This window comes from Cavia porcellus, unplaced genomic scaffold (genome assembly GCF_034190915.1).
Source record: "Cavia porcellus strain 051 isolate PalLab524CR breed Dunkin Hartley unplaced genomic scaffold, mCavPor4.1 scaffold_29, whole genome shotgun sequence".
Taxonomy (NCBI): domain Eukaryota; kingdom Metazoa; phylum Chordata; class Mammalia; order Rodentia; family Caviidae; genus Cavia; species Cavia porcellus.
In genome coordinates this window covers 11,073,169-11,091,076 of record NW_026947512.1, presented here as the reverse complement: position 1 = coordinate 11,091,076, position 17,908 = coordinate 11,073,169, and the positions used below count along the sequence as shown (strand labels likewise).

Below are 17,908 nucleotides of genomic sequence, written 5' to 3'. Positions count from 1 at the left end.
AATTAACATCTGACTGTTGAGTCTTGACAGATTAGGAAAAGATAAATGACTGTGAGAGTACAGTCAAGAAAAAATGGAAACATGAACAAAGGTATGGAAGCATGCAATTATGTTATATGTGCAGTGAACTTAGGTTACTTAAATATTGCAAATAGTACATGGATGTCATACTAAGCACTGATCTGAAATGAGAAGTGATAGAAAAGAAGGAATATTCTTTTTTCTTTAATCAGATTTTATTGGTACATTTTAGATATACATAGTGATCACATTCATCATAGAGAATTTGTATCTGCACATAGCATAACTTCTTTTTTCACCCATTTTCCTACCCTTCCTTTATCTCATCTCCCCATTTACAAAAGCTTTGTGTTCATTTTATCCTCTTTTTCTCACTTTTTTTTTCATTTTCTCTTCTTTCCTTTCCTGCTCCCCTTTGCCTTATTCCCCTTCCCATTTGAACATTTTCTTCCTATTTTATAATACCTAATAATACATTTTGGTCCTTATTTACACTTTTATTTTCCTCATACTGAGAAGCAATGTGATATTTACATATGTCTAATTTATTTCACTTAAGATAATGGTCTCAAAATACATCCATTATTAACAGCTATCTCAAGCTTATCCTTCTTTATGGCAGAAGAGTACTCCATTGTGTTAAAAAAAAATACCATATAAGAAGGACTAATTTTGAAAGATGATGAACTTGAATCAAAAAGAATTGATTGATGGGGTAGGTATAGGTGGAAGTAAAAAGAGGGCCTTATTGTTACTGGACTGCAGTCTTATCTCAAAAGCAAGTATTTGGGACCCAAGAGTTGGTGGGAAGGAGATCAGGTTATTTAAGTGTTGATATCCTGCAAGATGAGGGTGGGGGCTCTAATTATCCCTCTGGCTGGAAGTCTCAGTTGACCGTGACCTCATGACGATAGTTAAAAAATTACTCCTGCAGGTTAAATATCATTTCAGTTTACATGCTTTGTGTTAGTCAACACACAGAATTAAAGAATAAGGAGGGGTCATTCACATTCTCATGTTATCTGAAAGTCACTGGATATTCTGGACTCCATTTAAAGAAAGATTCTTTAGCATTTAACATCTGAATCATTTAGGTGTGACTTTTCTTTGGAATTTAAAATTCTGGCCAAAAGGAAGGGAAGCAACCCTATAGAACCAGCCACTGTTACTATAGTATCCATGTCTGCTTGGTTAATTGGGTAGATTGGATAATATTAATTAGGATAGGAAATTCAAGAGTAGGAAATATGTTAAGAATGAAATGGTAACTTCAGACATGTTGAGATAAATGGCATATATTCAGAAAGGAGGTGGATATATACTTGGGAATTATAGAGAGCAGGCTGACCTAATGATTAGACTTTTGGTATGAGTTAAGAAGGATAAGATCACCAAGGTACAGATGCTGCTTTTAGAGCATAAATTTTCTTTTTGGTATTTCATTTGGGCCCAAGATACATTAGTCTCTCAGCATATTCATAATTATATGACTATGCAAATATGTTATGTGCATGGGAGTAACTTGATTACTCTGTGGGAGCTATGTTTGTCTCTACTTTCTTCATTATTTTAAATAACACAAATGAGATTGAAGATACTTCAGATGTATAATGATCCAAAAAGTATAATTGCATTATAACCTGGTAGTTTAGGAGAAGAAAAATATCATTCCTTCTACCCTTCTCAGTTCTTGCCTGGGTTCTGATAGGAAAAGACTAATTAAAAAGAGAAAAATATATTGCTTCTATGTCTAGGATTAAATGTAGTAACAAGTGAAAAACACAAATTTGCATAATATAAAGTTTATATTATATAACTTTATAAGGAAATGCATACACTGCTGGGTAAACTTCAGTGTTCTTTTGTTAGATTTGATGAAAAATAGAGTCATGGAATAATGTGATTGGATAAGTGGTACAAAGTAAGAGTAGGAAATTTCTCGGGTAAAATTTATCAAAGCCTGTTAATTCAGATTTTCTAGAATTTTTCTGTCTTCAAAGATAATGGGGTACCTCCTGTGAGTCAGCAGCAGTTGTGAGGAGGGCAGACCCTTTCCTGTGAGCCAGCTGCATGCAGGCTGGGAGGCAAAAAGAGCTGAGTGTCCTCTACCCCCTCCCTACCCAAGCAACCAGCTGATTTGGAGAAACACAGGCTGAGATGATAGCTATTGAAGTAAAAAAACAAAACAAAACGGAAAAGAAAATAGCTTAATTCCTGTATTGTTTGATTGACTTTGCATGCCTAATGCCAGTAGTTTGACCATTTATTGAAAGGATAACAATATGCAATATAGCAACTATGTGGGATTTACTTCTAAAGAAGGTAGCCATTGTTAATCCCCTATTATCTAGTTTTAAAGTCCTGTATCAGTTTCACTGTTTGACTTGGTTTGGTTTTATTCTGTCTTGTTTTGTTTGATTTTGCTATATCTGATGGCATGGGCAACTGTTTCAAAGATAACAAGATATATAGGTAGCCATTGTTGATTTCCTATCATCTTGTTTTAAAGTCCTATATCACTTTCATTGTTTTGATTGGTTTTATTCTGTTCTATTTTGTTTGATTTTATTATGTCTGATGGTATGGGCAGCTATTTTGAAGATAACAATAGGCATTATGGTAGCAACAGTTGATTTCCTATTACCTTGTTTTGAAGTCTTGTATTGTGTTCACTGTTTTATTTTGATTGATTTTATTTTGTTTTATTTTGTTTGGTTTTATTCTCATTAAAATTAAATAAACAAATAATGGTAATTGGGCTCCTTTTTGCTAGATATATAAAGGGAACCTCTTACATGAGTCTCATTGTCTGCTTTCAGGGAATTAGGATAAGGAAATCTTCTTCCTGATATTCCTCAAATTTCTTCAACATAAACTATTTAGTGGTAAGATGCTATATTGTAGGCTAGCATATCCAGAACTCCAAACATGCCACATGCCTTTGGCAAGTCATTTAACTTCTCTATGCTCTAGTACCTTGCACATAAAATGAGCAGAATTGGTTGTTGATTAAATGCAGTGGTACAAACTAAGGGTTTAGTATAGTTCATAGCTCTCATAAAGACTGAATAAAAGTAATTATTCATACTTCTAGTTACTTGAAATGCAAATTGCTGTATTAATCTCTTTGGAACAAACACAAGCGTAAGACAAGTAAAGGAACCATGAAGCAGAGAAGACTGATGCGCACTTGGCTGACTTGCTGCCATGAGAGTCAGCTGTGGCAATACTGAGTTTGACAGGCACTAAACTCATGAGGGAGCTGGAGGAACAAGGCATAGTGGTGCATTCCTGTAATCCCAGCACTCTGGAAGTCTGAGTCAAGAGGATCACAAGTTCAAGCTCAGCACAGGCAGCTTAGTAATAGTGAGGTCCTGTCTTTAAAGCAAATGTTTTTTAAACAATCTTCAAAAGAACTGGAGATGAAGCTCAGTGCAAAGACACTGGTTTAACTTCAAGGACTGCAGTGGATTGGTCAGATATTTAAGGGAGTGGAGGGAGAACAGATCACCGTCAGTAAAAGTAGAGGAAAAAAACTACTTCTACCATTTTGCCTCCTGTGAAATTTTACTAAACCCATTGAAGCTGTAAGTGAATATTTGAAGGGGTGCAGTGGGAAGGAACGTACAGTCTTACCACCTTTGTAAAGGAACATGGACTTGTTCACTTAAAACAAATGAGGATCCCCATCTTGACCTATTCATTTTATAGACAGAAATTCACTTGCTAATACATGAGTTGACCAATATAACTCCTTCCCTGAAAATGTTACTTTTCACAGTGACAGTTGTTAATCTGCACCTAACATTCTGCATAACATCGACTTCAAAGACTGCAAATGTAATAGAGAATTGGAGATGGACTTTATTAAGAAGGTAGAGGCTATTCACAACTTACCAAGACATATAAAACACCTCATTATTTTAAGAACAATGACAAACACACGTATACATAGAGATTTTAAAAATACCTACCTTAGAGGATCGAAGAATACTGATTCTATGTGTCATCATTTTCATCTTATCAGTTTTTTAAAAACCAAGCCTCTGCTAACATATGTTTATGCCTTCTGCTCAAGCTTTAAAATAAATATGAGTGTTATATACACTGCCTAGGGAAAAGAATGAGAGAATTGAGATAGCATCCTTTTCAAGCCCATGTCACAAGCATAGCTCCGAAAGCAGCCTCTATATAATTACGATGGCTGAGCTGCCAAAGTAGTTTCCTGCAGCTATTTGAAAAAGAACTTACCTCTTAAAAACTGAGAATCAGATGTGTTTTAATATAATAAGTAAATATGTAAAAGTGACTTTTTGAGGCAGGCTTGTGGATATCCCCTCTGAACTCAAATGTAAGATTCTTTGATTCTTTCATAGCAGATGGCAGGGACAGATTCTAGACCAATTCTATGCAGATAAAAGGGTGACACAAAGTCCTTATAATGCAGTAGTTTCTTTATGGGCTGCATTAATTGATACAGCAGATTACAATGCTAAAAATGCCTGATTCCCTGCTGTGCGTCTGCGCTTCGAGACATTGGCTTTACTGCTGTGTTTCCTACAAGTTTCTGATCCTAAGCAGTCATTTATTTGCTAGCCTTGCTCTTTTCATCAATAGGATAAACATATTATTGACATTTGTATTTCCTAGAGTCTAATAAGATCCAATTAATATATGATTCTCTTTTCAGTTGTAATTTTTTCATTGTGGGCAGCACTATATTGAGAAATACTAGGCAAATAAGTATGTACTTGGGGCAGTAGACAGTAAACAGTCCAGAATGATCTAAAAATCCTCTCATTAGAGACCTAGTTAGAAGCAAGGATAATTAACTTAGAGAAAATAAAGTTAACCCTGTCCTCAAATAGTTAATACCACCAGGAAAAAGAAGTGTACTTATGTTGTGTTTTTATAAAATATAATGTTGAGGTAGATCTTATATTAAATGCTATAACCACAAAAGAAAACAATGGGACAGGAGAAAGTTTTTGGAGATGATAGATAAATTATGATACTGATCATGATAATGGTTTCATAGGTGTAGACTTATGTCCAAATACATCATTGCACACTTTAAATATCTACAGGCTTCTGTATGCCAATTATACTTCTATGATGTAATTAAAATATGTATATGTATCTGAACCTTGTGCCTGTAAGTTTCAGATTTATAGCTTACTATAGATAGACCTTTTCTAACAAATATAACTGTATAGTAATGAAATAGGCAGCCTCTTGGGCTACCTGTCAGTGCAGATGGAGAAATAGAGAACAAATGACCTTTTTTTTGTCTTTTTCCTTTTTATCAGTACCAGGGATCGAACTCACGACTGCCTGCTTGCAAGGCAGGCACTTATGCCGCTGAGCTAAATCCCCAGCCCCAAAATGACCATGTTTTAAAGTGGCTGTAGAGGAAGTTCTTGCATTAATCAATGCATTACATTAGAATCTGATTACAAGGATAGGTAATAAGATACTCATGATGCTGCCATGTCTGCTTAGAATGTTAAGTTGCTTTCATAGGGGAAAGTTTTTTCTTCTATTAAAAACAAATAACAACAATAAAAACCCTCCTCCAACATTTATGAACAAAGTCTCACAAGAGATCAGAGCATCTGTTTAAAAAAAAATACCTGGGTACATCTACAATATTTTATAGGAATCTTTTTTTTCTTTGAAATTCTGTAGATTTGTAATTCTGTAGATTTGAACCACCTACTACGGTATGTAGATTATGTAGAATCTTTTACTTTATACTCTAATTCTTTGATGTATGAGTTTCAACTATAAAATTTGCCTTTGATATAACTTATAACCCAGTCTCATTGCATTCATTGTAGCCATTTCTTCAAGTAATCCTTGAATAATCTACAAAACTGGAAGCAACAACTTAAACATCTTTCTGCATCCACAAGCATATAATGCAGCACTGAGCAGAATTAAAGAGGTGAATGGGAGAAAGAGTGTAAGCCAAGCCAAGATACCAGTGCTGCTCATTCTATCCCCTTTACCTGGCCTATTTGTTGATCTTAGGAATTTGTCAGATTATTGAGGGCTGATCATCAAACAAAAAGTAAATAGCTAGAGAATTAAGTTATGGCAGTATTACCTCTCCTTGTTGAGAAAAGTGTGAGTGTTTTACTATTTACTGTTAATGTACCTGTGTCTTAAGAATGAACAATAGCTGGGCATAGCGGTACACACCTGTAATCTCAGCACTGTGGGAGACTGAGGCAGGAGGGTTGCAAATTTGAGACTAGCTTTGGCAATTTAGTGTCAACCCAACCCTGTCTCAAAAGCAAAAAATTAACAAAGGAAAAGGGCTACAGATGTAGCTCTTTGTGGAGACCTTGAGTTCAGTCTCTAGTACTGGAGGAAAAAAGTAAATGGTCTTCTAGGGTTGTCTCTTATCACTGTGTCATAATTCCTGTCTCCTTCCTGGGACACAATACCTGACCCCCACACTTTTTAAAAGGAGGAAAGGTTTATTTTGGCCATACACTCTGTGGAGGTTTCATGTCATAGTTGGCTGCTCCAGGACAGGGCAGGGTAACAGAAAAGTGCTTGATGGTATGGCAGGCAGGAAGCAGAGAGAAATAAAGAGAGGAAAGAGGAGGGTAGACTCTTCCAGGGAGGACCCTCAGTGACCTACTTCCTCCCAACAAGCTTCACCTCCTACCATCACAATTAGCTATAAACTCATCAGTGAACTACCCCACTGAGGAGAATAATGCCAGCATGATCCAGTCACCCAGCAGAAGTCCCACTGATGAGCACATGAGCCTTTGGGGGGCATCCAGATATAAACCAAAGCCCAGTGTTTGACTCTCTTTTGTTAATATATGCAACATTTATTTCATTTTTTTAAACCCTAGTCCAGATGAGCACAGTGCATTTTATATATTCTGTCCTCTTTCATACTACTTCCTGCTAAAAATGAAGAAATCTATTGGTTATTGAGTATCTGCCATCAGCTAAGGGTTTCTCTATATGCGTAACATTAAATTTCCAGAGCATCTTGGCTAGGTAGGTAATGTTGCCATTTTACAGAGGCTGAGAGAGTAAGTAAATTAGCTCATGCCATACAGCTAGCAAATGTAACTAAAAGGTGGTGTAATAAGCAATACCCTGTTTTACTCTTGGAGATATATTTACTTCAGCCTCTTTTTGTTTGCTTCTACTGTGGACGACAAAAATATTCCAACACCTGAGCACAGGGAGAGTTCCTCCTTTCAAAATGTCCATCACACATGACTTTATCTTCAGATACCTCCTTTATTTTAGGCTTTTGCAGATCAAAAAGAGTTTCCTTTTCTATCTTTGTAACCATTGAAGTAATCACTGCAAATTTTTTTCTCAGTGTTCTTAATTATAGGTCTGTGAATTAAGTCAAATATGATTTTCATTTTACAATGGAAATCTGCTTATGTTCTGAACAGGTCTGACCATCATGACACAGTCGAGTGCCTCGAAAGAGCACTCTGGAGTGCTAGCCTGCAATTAGGATTGCACTGCCAACCACCTGCTTCCTGCACTCCAGAGAATGACACTGCTGGCCATTAGACCATGACTTTGGGACCATTGCTGACCCTCTTTTTTTGCTCTTTTACTAGATCTGAAGGAGTTCAGAATATACCATCCAAAAATATAGTACTTGAGCATAAGAACAGTTTTTGGCAATATTTTTCAGTGCTGGAGATCAAACTCAGCCTTGCACATACAAGCAAGCAGTCTACCATTGAGCTGTATCTCCAGCCCACAATAAAGAGGCAACTGAGAAAAACCAGACACAGAAAAAGCTCTCTGCCTGAACGTAGAGCATTAAATGCTCCTTATTCTGTTTTGCATCCCAGGAAGTGGGTAGAAACCTTATCAGTGAAGAGGAGATGGCACTGACAGTTTGCACATATGTCAACAGAAACAAGCCTTGCTAACTGGCCATAATACTCATTACTTCGCCATTTATTTGGCTGCCTACAGTTTGTCAACCCTCAGAAGCTCAGTTTTTTTCCTTTTGTCTTATGACTTCCGTGAAAAATGACTGCTTTCTGCTAACATGCAGTATAAGCAAAAATTCTAACTGATGCTTTGAGTCACTCATTACTGAGTTCTTCCTGTGCATTTGCACACTGCACGTGTGAACTTCTGTTGGATTTTCTCTTGTCAGTGTATCTTTGGTCAGGCTTACTGGTAGAGTGCCAGCCAGAGAACCTAGGAGGAGAAAGTGGAAAAGGTTTTCTCTTCCATATGTGCTTTATGTATGTTTTTCATACTATCTTTATGCTGTTGAGTTTACATTTCTATTACAGTTTTTGAACTTCTTAACTCCATTTTTTTTTTGAAAAATGTTCTGAGAATTACTGCTGAGGCTCATCAAAAATAAATTATTTGGGATTTGAGAGAAAAGAGAAGAAATGCTGAGATGAGGGTAATGTCCTAGGGCCTCAAAAATTCCTAGAATCCATTCATTCATTTTACTCCGTGATCTTGCACACAAGTCATTTTCCCGATATTGATCAACACCTTATTCGAAACTCCACCTAAAAATAGGACCAATACTGAAAAATTATGCAAACTTGGAAAGTGCAAATGATATATTTTTTGATTATAATAGTGGTACTATTATAGACAACTAAGTTAGATAGAAATATTATAGCCAGTTAGGACCATACCCTTGAGGGAGTCAGTGCATAAGATGAGAACACATTGCAGCTGTGGCTGGAGGCACATCTACTGAAGGCCAGGGCCCAGGACGAAGACAGAATGACCAGGCCTATCTGCTTCCCCAAGAGATTTGCAGTAAATTGATAATAATTGTTGTCACCAGTTCCAATAAAGTCTAGATAGTCATCGAGATGGGTGACCAGGACTTCCTGACCCATCCCTTCCTTAAAAGGTCTTGGTTCTTTCCATGTGTGACCTGCTTTCCCATTGGATTGATATTACCTAAGTGGCTATACTCGTAATCTTACTGGTTGCTCATACATAGTTTTGACCCACATTGTACCCACCTAGTGATTTTGGTCTATAAAACTTTTTCTGTGAGGTGGGTTGAATGGCAACCCACTTTCAAGGCCCTTCCTGTCTCTCAGGAGCAATCTCTCTCAATAAATATTTCCTATTCTTGAGCCAGGGAGTTAGCTCAGTGGCACAAGCACCTGCCTGGCAGGTGTGAGGTTGTGAGTTCAATCCCTGGTTCTAAAAAAACAAAACAAAACAAAAAATCAATTTCCTTTTCTTAATTTCCCTTGTTCCTTGAAATTCATTCTTTGATTTTGGGGAACATGAACTCTATGTATCTGACATCTAGCAGGGTGGGAGTTATATTATTTCCACTATATCAGTTCCTTTACCATAACATTCTGTAAAAATGTACATAAATATTTTAAATGTCTCAGCGGCATAAGCGCCTGTCTGGCAAGAATGAGGTCGTGAATTCAATCCCCGGCACACAAAAAAAAATTTAAATGTGATTTGCTCATTAACATACCATTTTATTATTATATTTAGTACCCAATCAATACAATTTTGACTTAAGAGTACCAAAACCATACCATAGAGTTCTAAAAAATCCTTTAAGTTTTACTTCTTACCAGAATTCTTGTGGGCAAGAAATTATTTGTTTTTAATTCTAAGAAAAACAGTAGCTTTCTGCAGATACTTTTTGAGTACAGATATCTCCCCTACTCTTTAAAAAGTAGATCAGAAAATATTCTGTAAGCTGAGGAATCACTGAGGGCTTTCTTTGCAAGTCCGCATGGTCCCTTGTTCTTAAATTTGAAGTTTGGGGCAGTGCTTTTCATTCTCACCTAGCAGTAGCATTCTTCTCTAATAGACTCGAAAGCATCAGACCACCAGTAAACAAGGCAAAAATGGGACTGGGGTATGTGTGTGTGACTAGAATGTGAAAGACCCCAAAACTCTTTCTTCAACTTAGAGTCTCCCAGTTCAGCAGAAATTGCCCCAACTCAGGTTAGCTGTGAAAGACTTTTCCCCAAAACTTTAGAGATGTGAAAGTTATATAACTACATAAATATAAGTACATATATAATATTCAAATACCTTTTAAAATTTTACAATAAGATAGCTTTGTATAGTTTTTAAGAAACAGGTTTTGAAAGAAATAATACGCTTGGCAGCACTACATAACTATCTCACGATCTTTTGTTAATTAATAGTTTAGAATTTTTATTTTTGAAAGTTTTGTTTTCCTATTTCAGAAAAATGTTTCCTATTTCTTTCCCTTTAGCTCTAGTTTCATAATTAATCTGTTTCTTTTACTAGGAATGCAGAGATATGTCAATAAGTATTTTCTTATTTAGTTACTTGCAGATTTGTAGTTTTGATTTGTCAGAAACCAAGACTCAGGTAAAATTGCTCGCACTTTTAGCCCCATTAGTCTTTGTACCATGCTAAAACTTATATAAAGATATTAATATGATGTTTATCAGACCAAGTAAGGAACTACAGAACCAAAGTGCTGAACATAGACTAATTCATGTTAGGGTAAAGTAAAAGACTTTCCCTAAAAGTGATCTTGTCTTTTTTGTCTTCACTTGATTACAATTGATATTCACTTCAAAAAAATTACTATAACCCTTTTTTTTGGGGGGATACTGGGAATCGAACTCAGAACCTGACTTTTACCAGGCATATGTTGTGCCACCGAGCTAAGTCCCCAGCCCCACCATGACACTAGCATGAGGGCTGTAGAAACTTTAAACTATAGACAATTCCCGATGTTGTCAAGTCAATGTTTTAAGCAACTCCTCAAGTTCTGTGACATAAGAAGGTTATTTTTGCTTTGTGAATCTCAACTTCAGTAGTTTCTTAAATATATACTCAATATTATAGATTTTTATGTTTTATCATAGTGTGTTTATTTAAAAAAAGGAAACTTACTTTTAATTGTGCCCGTTTCCATAGTGCTGAAATGCTTCTGCACATTCCAGAATTGCAAGGAGTCATTGTTATTGCATAAAGACTTTAATGTGAAAATGTGTCACTTCGTGGATGCCTGATTCTAGCTCTTCTGTTCATACTCTGTCATCTTATACTAGCACCTCTCTTGTGTAGACATTTCAGTAATCTGACAAGGATTGGAGCTTCCCATTTTAAATATGCAGAATTATATCAGACTTTTTCTGGTCTCCTTATTAGAAAGCAAGAGTGAACAGGGTCAGTCTTTTAGATGACTGTCTGATTTTTCCGTGAGCGTCACATACTGAAGAAGCTAGTTCATCTGTCTCTGGATTTAGGATTCAACAGCACGAGCTGTCACGCTAACACTGATTGAAGGTGGTCTAGGAGGGGGAAGTGCTTCTATCCAACAGCTCACTATTGGCTTCTTATTACAGCATCTTCCCCCGAGACGCACTCTGCATGCTCATTCACCTACCTCCTCCTTTTCCCTCCCCTTCCTTTCTGACACCTTCATTACTGATTCATAGCAAGAGGCAGCACAGCAGCAGCAGCAGCAGCAGCAGCAGCAACGGCGGCAGCAGCGCTGCTTGTCACGAATCAAGGATTGCAATGAGCTCATCCTTTTCTCCTTGCAGCTTCACAACTGCCCTGGCTTCCTGGCTACTGCTGCCGCTGTCTGCTCATACACAGATACATACACACGCACACACACATACCGCGATAGACACGCTCTCGCATGCACACACACCACACACTCTACATGCTAGACCCTTATAAGCAGCTACTCCGGTTTTCCACATGTATCTGAACCCTCCTGCATCACTCTTGGCCATTTTCCTGCATTTGATTGCTTTTGCTGTTTTTTATTTAGATCAGCATTTGATTTCATTTTCATTTTTCAGTCTACTTTGGTGCTCTTGCACAGTGGATAATTTAGGCAGAATGTCTTTCCTGTGGAGATGTTAGCTGGCAGTTGCCACCGCACACTATCCTGTGCATCTTCCTAGGCAGATAGAAGCCTGGCTACCCTCCCACCGCAGTCTTTATATTGTGGATAAAAGATCCAGCTTTCTCATTCTGGATACCTACTTACTGCTCATGGAAGAAGGGGTGCCCTGCCCAGCCCCAGCTGCTAAGCTCACACCTCCTGTCAAAAAGTCCCAGGACATGCACGACGAGAGGAGCAAGCTGGTGAATGAGTATGCCTGCCGAGTGCTGGAACTTCTGGGGATGGGGCATCGCCTGTTTGTGCCTCGGCTTCTGGCGGTGAGACTGTTTTTTTATTGCACTTCATTTGTAGAGAATCTGCTACCTTCTGTGAGAATGTGTCCCTGGAGGAGGCTTGTGATCTGTTTTTTCCTTTGCTTCTCTCCTTTCTAGCAAGAAGGAAGGGCTGAGTGGCCACTGCTGTGCAGCTCCCTTGGAGCCTGGTCCCTGCCACTCCTTAATTGGTTAGAAGAAATCATGGCTCTTTTCTCAGAGACCAGGGTCATATTGGTGGCATTATCTCTATGGAAGGGAAGAAAAGGAAAACGATTTTGTTTCTTCTTCTGATAGCTAAGCTCAGCAGTAAATCAAAATATCCAAGTACTTGATGTAGGTGTTCCGTTATTTATGTCTCCAAAGGGTTAAATTTTACAACAGACAGAGCCACTGACCTAGACTACATGGGGCTTGCTTTCTAACCTATCCTTTTGATTGCCAATTCAATTTATATATTTGATAGGGAATTTTACTACCTATAAATCCTTGGAAGGGAAATTGTGGTTTTCTTTCCCGACATGATTTGAACTGTGTATCTGTAAAACAGCTTAAAGCATCTGGGTCTGTGCTATGAGTCTGGGAAATCTGACTAGCTTGTTATTTGGTTTCCTGAACAAGAGAAAAATCAGCCTCCCTCATTTCCTACCAAGGGTTAAAATTAAATACCCACAATCACTGTTGCAGGGTTTCTCTTTAGTGGTTTGATAGCTGTACCTAGCAACTATTTTACAGTATAATTGGTCTGCAGTACTCCTATACCATTACTTAGTAATCGAGCAAGAAATATTTGGCTTTGTTAAATAAATTGTGTTGAATACCATTCCAGACCATTTCCTCATTATGATTATCTCAGTTCAAGTCTTTTTCAGTGCGATATTTACTTGACTGTATTTAACTCTTTTTCTCTCACATATCTTCCTCCAGTAAAGTTCACCTCTGTTTATACTTATATTTGGGACTATTAATTCAGTCTTCATATATGTATTTACATATTGACATAATCTCTTCCGTGTACTCATAACAGATATTTGGGTAGATAGCTATCTAAGGAATTTTCCACCCTAAAGGAAGTGTGTTTATCACTGTAAAACAGAGTTAGATGCAATGACCAGCATGCAATTATGGGGAGCTTATCTGAGAAATATAGTTCCTTTCCATTTAAGGAATAAAAAGAGCTCAGTACATGTGTTGTAATGCCTAGGTGAAACCACTGCTTCTTTGAATCACATTTGTTTATTAATAACGGAGAAAAGCTAAGAGTCACGATTTACTAGAAGGGTTTTTTTTTTTTTAAAGAGAAATCATTTTATTTCAGGAATTGTTACACTTTGATGTCTAAAATACATGTCAACACATTCTCTGCATCTTTGAGCAATCAAGTTTAGTGTAATATAATTTCTGCTCTTAAAGACGACTTAACTTTGTGACTCAAGGGCTTGTTCTGATAACTTTCCAGTCATCTGCCTCTCTTAAGGTATTTACATTTTGAATGGTTTGAGGGAAAACATTTATTAATTTAATAATATCTAAGAATATCTCACACTTAAATCTCCATTCAAGAGGAATTTATACTGCCTCTACTTAAAAATCATTACCAAAAAAATCAACAGGCAGTTGGGCTCACAAACTTGAGATTTTTGGTAGGTCAGTTATGTCTGTATATTGCAGTTATACAAAGTCTGATTGCCAAATTAGTATCTGAAGTGGTACATGCCTCAGGTTGTTGTGAACTCTGTCTGACCCTAAATAATAGTGCCATTTACATTGCATGTGAAAAGCATATGCCAAGTTGTCTATGAGACCATTTGGAAACCTCAGACCTTGTTATAACACAGTTACACCTGAAAAGTTATTGCCAGAACCAGTATACTCTAAATTTTGGGTAATCACTTGCCCTTTAATTAGTAATTTGGCCATAAACTGAGATTTGTTATCCAATGAGTAACTACTCAGTTTGGCATGTGTACCAGGGGGAAGTACAGTTGTTCAGCTTAGTGTGTTGAACTAACTAGCTAACGATGGGAGATCAATGGCTAATGTGCACAGGGTGGTGCTAGGTCAGGGTTTTAGTTATTATTCCTGATTAACAGAGATACCATAACACCACTAGATCACTAGGCTTATAAAACTTATTTATAAAGAGGCCACTGGATATACCTTGGAAATTTTTGTTTATTCCTCTTATATTGGAGTAATGAACAATTTGCCTCTAGCAAATTAGATAGCAAGTTCTTTGTTTTTGATATTACCACAGGGCAACAATCAATTCTGTGTTCCAACTCACCTGACACATACTTCTTTGGTGAAGTTAAAACACCAAAGTAGGCAATATAAACATCCTAGATATCAGCTAAGTAATGTTTTCTTATGAAGACTTTGCTTTCAAATGATTCTCAAATCTCCAAAAGTATTTTTTGAGTAAATAGAAATCCTGTTTGACGCCATCGAAAGAAAGAAAAAAGCCATTTGGGAGAGGTAGCATGGTAGTTGGTGGGCGTTTTGTCAGATTTCACCATGGTGTCCAGGGGCAGCCCATCAACTTCATCTTCAGATACTTGTGGAATGGGTCCTGGATTCAGCTGTGGCTCCATGAGCATGTGAATATCGGATAGAGTACTGGTTATTGAGTTTGATGAGTACATGAACCTTGAATTAGATGATGCAGAAGAAATTCATTCTAAAAGAAAGTAAAAAAAAAAAAAAAAACAAGTAGGCAGATCATGCTGAAAGGAGATAATATTAATCTTCTACAAAGTGTCTCCAAACAGAAATGATCACTGAATTAAGACAGCAGTGAGGTGGTGGCAATGGCAACTGCGATAAAATGTAAAAAGGCAGCTGATGGAGTGGTTTGCACTGGGAGTGTTTGTAAAACTTATTGTTCATATTGTGCTGACTACCCTTACATTTTTACTGGAGGCCAAGAAATGTAGGGTTTTTTTATGAAAGAAGGAAGGAAGGAAGGAAGGAAGGAAGAAAGGAAGGAAAGAAAGAAAGCAAGAAAGAAAGAGAAGAAAGAAAGAAAGACCATTTTGGATGAAATGGTGACAATGAGAAAGGCAACTACGCTTAGCTATTTTCCCCCAAATAATCTCCTAAAAGAATCAAACCTGAACTTCACTCCTTATTAGTGATCCTTAAGGAAAAATTAATTTTCCAAGAGTAAAGAGAAATTTGGATTAAAGCATCTGGAGCTAACACTCAGATATTAGAGCTATTCCCACCCACCCTGCGTCTTAAAAAAAAAAGTCATATTAAGATGTGATACTCTTGCACTGAATATTTCAGTGGGAAAACACATTCAAAATGGTATCAGCAGTGGCACATGGCCAGAGGGCATATTGAGTAAGGGTGCAAAATTTGGAGAAAAAAGAAAACCTTTTACTCTGTTCATGTTCAAAATCCCTTCTTTCTCCTCTAGAATTTTTCTTTTGCTAATATAACAGCCTAAATTATTATCAGATAATTACATACTAAAATTAGTGTTGGGTATAGTTTTAATACTTTCCACAGTAGGTCTAAAGAACTTCCAGGCCAAGGAAGGTTGAGAACTCTGTTTCTATCTGTATCTTTATTGGCAGATACTGTGACTGTGCCTTGAGGAGCCATGGTTTCTGTCTTTTTCCCACCCTTTCCCTACTTTTACTTTCTCTCTCTCTTTTTTTTTTTGGTACTTGGAATTGAACCCAGGACCTTTGCACTGGACTATATCCCCAGTCCTTTTCATCTTATTTTGAAAGAGGATCTTGCAAAGTCACTAAATTGAGGCTGTGCTCAAACTTGTGATTCTCCTGCCTCAGCTTCCCAAAGTGACGGGATTACATTACAGGTGTATGTCAATATACCTGGCTTTAGGGTTGTAATTTTCAAACAAAACTTATGTAGTTCCCCTTCCAGGGTGCTGGGATTATAGACATGTTTCACCAGGCCTGGTTTCATTTTGATCAGATTTCTTATGCTGTTAAATTGCATCTTAACTTTTTAAAACTTTCTTGAAATATTAATTTTAAGCAAGGATAAAATAACAAGAGACAAAGTATGTCTCCTACTTGTATCTATATAGCTAACAGCTTTAAGGATTGATCACTGAAAAGAGATCACAACTTTCAAATTAATAAAAAAACACCAATCAGGTGTTGTCATGTACTTTTTTAATGCCCTCAAAATTCAAAAATCAATTTTTATATAAAAGTAAGTCCTAAATCTGCTCCTTAATTTGGATTATATACATTTTAGCCTTTTAATACTAGGTACGCTTGTAGTAGGGCCTTTACAAATTTTTGGAGTACATTTATGTTGATGTTTAGTGTGCCAGGCAATTTGCTTAATTGATTTTACGGAAGCAAGTACAAAGGATACTTACAGTAACATCTTATGTTTTCCCTCTGGATATTTCTTCCTACCTACTTGAAAGGAAGTAAAAGTATTATTTAAATGTCTTTAATTGTGCAGGATGTTTTCTATTTAATTCTGCTCAAATGAAAGAATAGTGCCATCTTTGATGATGTAATTGGTAAACATATTTCAGATAATTTTAAAAAATTTGTCTGAAAGTTTGACTGATAAAAGGTGATGTTGGTACTAATTTTTAATACTTCTCCTTTATTCTTATTTAAAAGATGGTAGAGCTTTATATTTCACAATGAAAGAAAAAATTAGTTTATTTATTAAAATATACCCAGTTGGCCATGCATAGTGCATGCCTGTAATCTCAGCATTTGGGAGGCTCAGACAGGAGGATCAGTGAAAGTTCAAGGCCAATCTGAACTACACAGTGAGACCTGTCTCAAAAAATATTTCCAGTTCTTGTCTATATTATCTTTTGACTAACACTACTTAACAAATAAAGTCATGAAAGTAATTGTATTTTTGTTTTTTTTATTTTTTCCCTTAGCATGATTTTGAAGATATTATAGAAAAGCTCTTAAGAATTTCGAAGATAAGGATAGCATTTCTAGTTCAAAACAGTTCTAGCCTGGTAGGATTCTGTATGATGAGCCCAGATACATAATGATAATTCAGAGGTCAGCAACAACTTTTTGGTTTGATTCCTTAAATGTTAGTATGCCTTTTAAGAGTACCTTTTTAAAAATTTGGTCTTATCATCACCAAATTATGTGAAGTTTCTGTTCATCATCAAAGGTTGGTATTTATAAGAATTATAAATTTGATTATAACCATTGATCTATCTTTTCATATCCAACTTTTTTTTGGGGGGGGGGGTTACCGGAATCAAACTGAGGATCTTGTGCTTGCCAGTCAGGTGCTGTGGCACTGAGCTATATCCTTGGCCCCTGGAAACTCTTAATAGTTACTGTGCATAAGAACTGATTAGAACCTTATTTTATTTTCGTAGAAAGCACTGTTATGTTTTAGACAATAGTATTACATTAATGCTTGGCATTTATGTGGCATATATATTTAACAAATATGTTTATTATCATGCAAATTTTGTTGAATGTATGTAAAATGTGTGTATGAGGATGGGGGAAAAGACAAGTATTGTAGGGCTGGGGATTTAGCTCAGGGGCATAAGCGCCTGCCTTGCAAGCAGGCAGTTGTAAGTTTGATCCCTGGTACCGATAAAAAGGAAAAAGACAAGTATTGTAACAATGTTAATTGAATTTGTTTCTGGGCATTGAGATCTTATGATAAACTTTAAAAAAGTATTTTGCTGTTTTGGATACCATGAATATGTAAT

General features: G+C 36.7%; 1 protein-coding gene across 7 annotated transcripts in view; it reads left to right on the top strand.

The window, feature by feature from the left end:
* Rabgap1l (RAB GTPase activating protein 1 like) overlaps positions 1 to 17,908 on the top strand; it is a 718,519-nt gene that overhangs the window by 552,199 nt on the left and 148,412 nt on the right. Inside the window, exon 1 of one of the 7 annotated variants that reach the window (XM_003474676.5) lies at positions 11,442 to 12,210. The exons of the other annotated variants lie outside the window; for them this stretch is intronic. Coding sequence (XP_003474724.1) covers positions 12,043 to 12,210 — 168 coding nt within the window. The 5' untranslated portion in view covers positions 11,442 to 12,042. Of the gene's footprint in view, positions 1 to 11,441; positions 12,211 to 17,908 lie in introns of those variants that run through there. 7 annotated transcript variants of the gene reach the window in all.